Raw genomic sequence first — 8,151 nt, 5'->3', positions numbered from 1 at the left:
CTTGTTTATATTGTATCTGGTTTACTGTTATCAATTGTTGTATTGGATTATTGTTTTTGTCAATTTTATTAATGAAGTGAACCAGAATTAGAATTTTGATATTTATTGTATCCGATGTAAATTTGTTTATGTATGTCCGCTTTATGTTTTATAATTGTTTGCATGTATGTTTGTTTTGTTTTTTGTTTTTGACATGTTTCAATTAATTATTGTAACTTAAATTTTGATCTTGTGACTCATTCTATATCCTATGGCTTGTATTATGCCTGTATCAGGATCAATCAGAAGTGAAATAAATGGAATGGAATGGAAGTAGATGTACAACTGACGGCTCCTCAAGAAGGGCTGACCTCCATGAAGTTAGTTAAAAGGGTTTGGCTACAGCACGATCTTTAGAACAGGAGAATTCCTTAATACAACTGATTCAAACTAACCTCTAAAGTTTCTTGGGGTACTTACGGGCTGCTGTTTGGTACAATTTAGGGGTTGGACCTTTCCGTAGATAATCTAAGGCCAATCTGCAGAAATCCTGCAAAACTACAACAAAACTTACCTTATATATGTATAAATCTTCGCTGAATGTTTAATATTATATAACATGATTATTTACATTATTGATCTGACAGTATGAACCAGCTCAACATTTTACAACCTATCATTTCTTTATCACATCAAAATAATTTTGCCTACCGTTAGTGGGTTGAGAAATTAATAATGATATATGTTGTTTATGGTCATCTTTCAACGATAAAAGCATTTTAATTTACAATTTTTACGGCTTCTTTGGCTAAATAATTCCTTCTAATCTCGTCACACACTTTACGCTCATCCGGAACGCCTTTGGTTATTCATACCCTTCATACGCTTCATACCGATTCAAACTCAAGGCACTGCTTCCTGCAAGCGGTTAGAATCAATGGTATATGGGGAGAAAAGGCACACACATGCATGTAAACAGGGAACGTTATTGTTTTTCTTTTGGCAACCACGGGTCATGTTGGTTACATACTGTGAAAAAATCGAAGCCGTCGGAAGCAGTTGCCTGGGTTGCTATGGGAGACAGGAACGCCGTAGATTTTATACTTAGGTTAGGTTACTTACTTTTATTAAAGTCATGTTTCTGATAATCTACACATGACTGTTATATATGTTTGTATATTGCTGACATAATGATAGGTGTAAGACCCAATGGTCCGAAAGATTTTCCACGGATTGCCAAAGAAATGGGATTCAGTTTTGGTTTGCGGAGGGGCAGAGTGGACTGGCACAAAATTGGTATGTAAATTGAATGAATTTTGTATGTATAATGCACTGAGCTAAAATTGACCTGCAAAAAATTAACGACACACTTAGATAAATAATTTGGTCTGTATGTAAATTCCATGTTACATTTTTTCTAAATTTAAATCTATTTAATATAATATAAAACAACAATACTTTATTTCACTGCCCATAATTTAATATTTAACAGTGTAAATAATATTCAACTGATCTCTCATTAAACTTGACATATATGCTGTGGCTATAGTTTGGATCCCTAAAATTTAATGTAGCCTGAGCAAACAAGGAAGGAGCACTTGGGTGAAATCAAAAACCAGCCTAGTACTTGACATAATGATTAAAATTGGAGTTGTAATAGCAATAATATACATCCATATTTATGACCTTTTTATGTTCACCAATGCACTAAGATTCAATACTGAATTTCAGCATTAAAATTGATGTTGCTTTTAATATAATATGCCTAAGATTATTAGCTATATTATTTTTAAAAATGGGAGATACTGTATTGAAGTGGAAGGGGAACTCAGTAAGAAAACTTCCTAGTATCCTCAGATTGAGTTATGTGCCTGGGTATGAAGTGGACAGCCAGGGTTCAATTCCCAGCATATTCTCGGATTTTTCTCTTTTCCATCCTGGCCTAATTGTGATGTAATGTTTAAATCTTCAGTGAATATTGTATATATTTAATATCTCCCCTTCAGTTATCAGTACCAATTACTGTTATATATTTGCCATGATTCTATCATAAGCTTAGTCTCATACTGTAACTATATATTTTCTCTACCAGAAATAAAGACAAATTTACATCAGAAGTCCATTTAATTAAATGCAGACACATTTTTTTTTTCAGAAGGCTATTCATACTACAGTCATTAATTGTATTTCCTTATATTTCATTGCATATGTCATATAAAATTTTTCAGACAAGGTTCTGAATGAGATATAGGTTTCAGGTGATGAATAAATTTGTGTAATACACTGTGAATAGATATATATCATTAGTACATCGGCCTTCTCATAGTGTGGATGTAATAACTTCCATATATGTTATGTGGTACTTCATATATTGTCTTAATAGATCCAGACTGACAGCATGTATTTCTCACCATTCTTTTGACCTGCCTGAAACTGTCAGTTGACTAACCAACCCCAACTCAAATACAGGAGACTCATGCAGCCTGAGGAACCTCCCCAACACATCAGGACAAAAGACTGAAATAAGGGACAGTACTGTGTACATGGGGCACCTGGTAATGTCTAACATAATATAAAACAAATGTTAGTACACGCACAATTTTTCCTCATCAACTTATGGTGGATTCTTGCTGTTACTTTTTCATTTCAGGTGCAATAGATGTGGACAGATTAATTCATGAAAGAGATCTTATGTCACTTCAGGAAAACCTAATCAGTATAATAAACTACAATCTTGACAGTGAATATGATGTGAAAATTCTGGATCCAAATTTTGTGAAGTTGTTTAAGTTGGCACAGCTGTCTGTTGATTACCTGATGTATTCTGAACAACACCTCTACAACTGCATTGAGCTAGAGCAACAGCATTCAAGGAAACATATGAAGGTTTTAAAAACTATATTTCTATTACAACTTCTAAATGTCATAAGAAGTATGTGCACCATTTGACACAATTTACATTCAAATTATGCCACTTCTTCCCAGCCCTTTCTCAGTTTGTTTACAACACCTCACCACATAAGTTCTCAATGAAAGCATTAAATCTTCTTTTTCTAATTCTTGGTATGGGTGAGACTGATTTCCTTGGCACGTAGGCCATAAATGGCCCATCATATGAGTACCAGCACTAGGTGATAGATGAGACAGATAATTTGATTGAATAATTGGCAGGGGAAAGCAAAGTATTCAGAGAAAGCTCCCCAATACTACATCGTCCGTTAGTTTCCACAGACTGGCCTAGTACTGACATGAGAAACTGGTGAATAGTCACCTGAGCCATGGGTTGGTTTCAGTCTTCTCATTTAGTCATTATATCAAGTATGATCAAGAGAAGTGTTGGAATTGAATAAGTGAAAATTATTATAAGGAATATATATGTATTGAGTTAAATTCCCTTCAAAATAGACTCCTTTCACCATCCTGCCAGAGATGGAAGCACCTCTCAAGTTCACTTCTAGGAATTATAAACAGCTGCTCCATTGAACGCTTTTGCCTGTGAAGGTCTTCTGAAGCTTGGGGATCAGACATTACAAGGAGCCTTATCTGGTGTGTTGAGTAGGGAAGCTGTCTCACATGTGGAATACTTGTTTAGCCAAAAACTGCCAGACAAATTGACCCAAGAGGCCCTGTATGCTTTCTTCATAAATATGACACTAGATCCTCAGTTTTGTAGCCATTCACAGTACATTGTGGTATGAAGGCATCTGAATCCACAGAGATACTGGGTTTTCGGACTTTGTCCACGTCCGGATTCTAAATAACTAAGAAAGAACACTTAACCAAATTTTCAGGCGTTCTAATTTTCTAAAGGAAGGATATATAATGGGTCCATACCGGCTGTACAAGTAGATACTATAGGGTTCTGAAGGTGGTGTATAACACACAGAGATACTGGGTTTTCAGACTTTGTCCATCGTCCGAATTCTAAATAAGTAAGAAAAAAACACAACATTTCAGAAACTAGATCTGTTTCTGTCCTCAGGTGAGGGAAGACACCTACTCTGTTGAGTCCCTTAGAAAGAGCTAGCCTCAATCACTGGACAACTGATGTCACAAAACCCTAAGGCTATAAACACCCGAGACCAGGCTAAGTCCATGAAAGAATCTGGACGCTGGACAAAGTCCAAAAACCCAGTATCTCTGTGTGTTATGCACCATCGTCAGAACCCTATAGTATCTACAGGCATCTGAATATTTGTAAAATCAAAACATTTAATCAGATTGAGCATACTTATGTATACAGCACCCTTGTGATCAATGGAAACATTCAGCTTGTATTTGGTTTTGATGCACATTTGGAGTACTTTTTTTTTTTTTTGATCATGATGAGGAAGGGGATTTTCTGTTGTGGGTTATAGCCACAGACTCATGTTTCATCACCTGTTACAATATTTTCAGAAGTTTTTACCAGTTGTACGCAGTCAGGTGATCCAGGACCACAGACAAACAATTTTCTTCCTGCTTCTGTGTCAGCAGCTGTGGAACATAATTTATTCAGACACATCTCATCTTAAAATCTTAATTTAATTACCTGATATGGGTCTTGATAAATTTCAGCCTCTTAAGTCATTCCATCAGCACTCATTATTTTGCCACTTCATTGTAATAAAACATACTTTTGCTAATTGTGTATTTTTACAGATTGAAAGAAATCCAGGATGTGTGTCACTTTTCACAAAAAAACTTTTGCAGAGCTTACTGTTGAATTTCCAAATGTCATCTGCATCAGTTAATAAGTTTCTGTTGCTGCCTTTTTGACTTCCCAAAATTTAATGCACACATGCTGTTTTGTACTCTTGCCATTGTTAAATTGACCTTTGATAGGAATACTCACCTCAAATTATTGAAGCAATGGAATTAGTTGTAAACATACCTAGACATGCAGTAACACATTAGGATATATTCCCTTTTCGCCTACCTATTATATAATTTAAAATTAAAAACTTTCAGTTTGCTAGAGCAATTTACAAAAGCTACTGCTAAAATGAAGTTTACAGGAATACAGTGCCCTTATTTTGCCTATCACAGAGTGTCCTGCTTCAGTCCAACAACACCTCTGCTTCCCATGGAACAGATATTAAAATTATTTTTTAATCTCTTCTGGCATTCTGTCAGCAATTTTTATTGTGTAAGTTTACAGTCTCCTACTTCAAACACATGTAGAGTTTCTCTGGTATCATCATTCCTGATCCTATCCAAATCAGTACATCTTCATGATACCCTGAAGATGGAGGCAGTATGTTTCTCCAAAACATTACTACCCATCCACCAGGCAACATGGTGCCATACACAAGAAGACAACAGTATGGATCTTAACTACTGTAAGAACCTAAAATCTTATACAAGCACGTCCTGTAACATCTCTTAGAAATTTCATTTTACCACATATTTTTTTTTAATTTGCTCAGTGGGTGGTGGAATCCAACTGGGTCCACTCGACACAGCGGCCACTAATTGGCCTATTGTAGCCTGCCCCGGGTGATTATAATGATGCAGAATTTGGTGGAATTAAGATTGGCAGGGGAAATTGAAGTACTCAGTGAAAACCCGCCTCAGCACCACTTTGTCCACCACAAATCCCATGTGACCAGACCCGGGATCGAACCTGGGCTGCTGTGGTGGGAAGCCAGCGACTAACCACTTGAGCTATGGCGTGGCCTTACCAGATTATATTTGGTTTTATACCTTTTTTTAGACAACTTTCACTTATGTATAGTAGAATATAAACAGTCAGTATGTAATGAAAAGTCTTAATCTGTGTTTCACCTCTTGCTTTAACGTTGAAAACCTGTTAACATTTCCATGTATTGATATATTTAAATGTGTTTTAAAAAGGTAAAGCTATCCCTGTGACAGGCTGTGGAGGCCCATAGGGTTGTGAGACCTTGAAGGTTCCACATTATTTAGACATTTGGCTCACAGATGGCAGTAAGGTTGTCAGCCTTACGTGCCAGCTTTTACCCCCCAGGAAGATTCCTAGTACTCATTTCTGTTAGAGGCTGAGTCGACCCCAGGGCCATAATGCAGCTGGAAGGATTAGGTCAAATGAAAAAATCCATCCCATCAGGACTTGAACCCATGACCTTCCGGCTTGTAGCATAGTGCCTCAACCAACTACACTACCATGTGCCCTTTAAATGTGTTTTAGTGTTCATATGTTTGTGATATGTAAATGACATGCCACATTCCAGATAATTAAAATGTGAAATTTGTTTTAAAAATATTTGTTCAGGTAGGATATTTTACAGTTCTTTCTCAAATGTTGAAATGTTCTATCTCACTAACAAAGAGTGATCCCACATAAATTCCAAAATGATGTTTACAGTATGGCTGAAGCCTTGTTACCTTTTGTCACTTGATGTTTTAGCTTTCACATTGATAATTGTATTTCCCACTCGTACATCACAGATACAATTTAAATTGACAGGAAGTGGAGAAGGTGAAAAGAGAGTGCAAGAAGAAGGATGATGAAATAAAGAATCTCAAGAAAAAGTTTAAGGAAATGAGTATAACTGAAATACAGAAACGCCAACAGCACTTCAAAACTGGTAATGGGAAAGGAATCTCGAATTGCTTCAAGGTGAGTCACCATCTTCCAGTTCCCTTTTGTGGTTTAACCCAGAATTAGGTAATATCTGCTAAACTCTTTGTGGGATCATTGTAAAACTTTAGGAAAACACTGTAAATTGCTGTGGGGTACAAAGGAACATATTTCATTTGTCCAATCAGTTTCCCAAAGTTTAAAGATCTAGAATTGCAGTTCTTGAACTGTGGGTTGCAGACATAGCTGGGAGAAATAAGTGATGAGACATTCTTGTGTGCCAGTATTACTACAGTAAAACCTGCCTTAAACGGACCCTTTATTAAACGGAAATCTATCTTAAACGGAAATATTTTCAGGTCCCTTGACTTTGGGGCTGAAAAAGATGTTAAATAACCTGGATTAAACGGAAACTGTCTAACGCGGACAACGGAAATCAAAATAAGCCTTTGTACGGAAAATTTCCCATCTTCTGGAATGCATCGTTTAGAATAATTTTAGGCATCCTATACATTCTACAGAATTTTGCTTTCCCTAACTCTTTAAAATAAGCTTCTAATGGTACTGCACTACCTGCACTGAGATTCAGCAGAATTGTTTTCCCCTTCTGGAAATTGTATTCAGTAAGTGCTCTAGACCTACAGTTTTACTTTAGTCTAGCAGTTGTCATCATGGCTACAAAGACAAGAGTTGTGCTTGATCTTAGCACAAGATTAAAAGTGATTCATGCGAGTGAGCAAGATAAATTGTCTGTTAAGCAGATCATGAAGATGTTTAACGTTGGCAAAACTCAAGTGTATGAGATTATAAAGAAGAAAACGGAAATTTTGAAGCAGTGGGAAACTTGTGCTAATGGAAAAATAAAAAGAGAACTTAAGAAAACTGCAAATGAAGACGTTAATGAAATAGTGTGGGAGTGGTTTGTCAGTGTGAGGGCGAAAAATCACCGGTTGTCGGGTCCTATGGTACAGGAATATGCTAAAAATGTCGCTGAAAAACTGGGGAAGACTGAATTCAAAGCATCTAATGGATGGTTTGGAGAGTTTTCGCAAAAGACACCGGATAGTTTTTAATGAACTTTGTGGTGAATCAAGTGATGTAAATAGTGAGACCATTGAGGAATGGGAAGCTAAATTGCCATCCATAATCGAGGGAGATGAACCTGAAAACATAGTGAACGGTGATGAGACTGGACTGTTCTTCCGTGTGCTTCCGAACAAATTGCTGTCTGAAAAGTGAAAAATGTTTGGGAGGGAAACTGTGCAAAGAAAGATTGACTGTTTTTCTATGTGGTTTTATGTCAGGTGAAATGGAGAAAACCTTAATGATTGGCAAGGCAGCAAAGCCATGATGCTTCCAAAACATGGACATACAGAAACTTCCCATTGAGTGGATATCCAACAAAAAGGCATGGATGACATCACAGATCATGGAGGAATGGTTAACGGCCTTCAGTGGTAGAATGAAAATGCAAAACCAGCATGTTTTGTTGTTCTTGGATAACGCAACATGCCACCCCCATATTGAACTTTCCAACGTGCGACTTGCTTGGTTCCCTCCAAACACCACTAGTGTTTCTCAACCAATGGATCAGGGCATCATTCGAAATGTTAAGGTCCACTATCATAAAT

At 36.7% G+C, this 8,151-nt stretch overlaps 2 protein-coding genes across 4 annotated transcripts in view; one reads left to right on the top strand and one right to left on the bottom strand.

Moving 5' to 3' along the window:
• Positions 1 to 909, bottom strand: part of LOC111863208 (COMM domain-containing protein 2) — a 5,927-nt gene extending 5,018 nt beyond the window's left edge. The window contains exons 1-2 of one of the 2 annotated variants that reach the window (XM_023849307.2): positions 691 to 905; positions 460 to 537 (exon numbers count right to left, since the gene is read on the bottom strand). In XM_023849307.2, the coding sequence (XP_023705075.1) occupies positions 460 to 537; positions 691 to 757 (145 nt within the window). In that variant the 5' untranslated portion in view covers positions 758 to 905. Of the gene's footprint in view, positions 1 to 459; positions 538 to 690 lie in introns of both variants that reach the window. The other variant, XM_023849308.2, reaches the window with a different exon arrangement.
• A 98-nt stretch (positions 910 to 1,007) lies between these two features.
• The window catches only part of LOC111863203, a 39,525-nt gene continuing 32,381 nt past the window's right edge, over positions 1,008 to 8,151 (top strand). Inside the window, exons 1-3 of one of the 2 annotated variants that reach the window (XM_023849292.2) lie at positions 1,008 to 1,275; positions 2,630 to 2,865; positions 6,407 to 6,559. In XM_023849292.2, the coding sequence (XP_023705060.1) occupies positions 1,170 to 1,275; positions 2,630 to 2,865; positions 6,407 to 6,559 (495 nt within the window). In that variant the 5' untranslated portion in view covers positions 1,008 to 1,169. The remainder of the gene's footprint in view (positions 1,276 to 2,629; positions 2,866 to 6,406; positions 6,560 to 8,151) is intronic. The other variant, XM_023849293.2, reaches the window with a different exon arrangement.

This window comes from Cryptotermes secundus, unplaced genomic scaffold (assembly GCF_002891405.2).
Source record: "Cryptotermes secundus unplaced genomic scaffold, Csec_1.0 scaffold586, whole genome shotgun sequence".
NCBI classification, from domain to species: Eukaryota; Metazoa; Arthropoda; class Insecta; order Blattodea; family Kalotermitidae; genus Cryptotermes; species Cryptotermes secundus.
The sequence above is the reverse complement of the archived record's forward strand: the minus strand, read 5'-3'. Positions and strand labels throughout refer to the sequence as shown.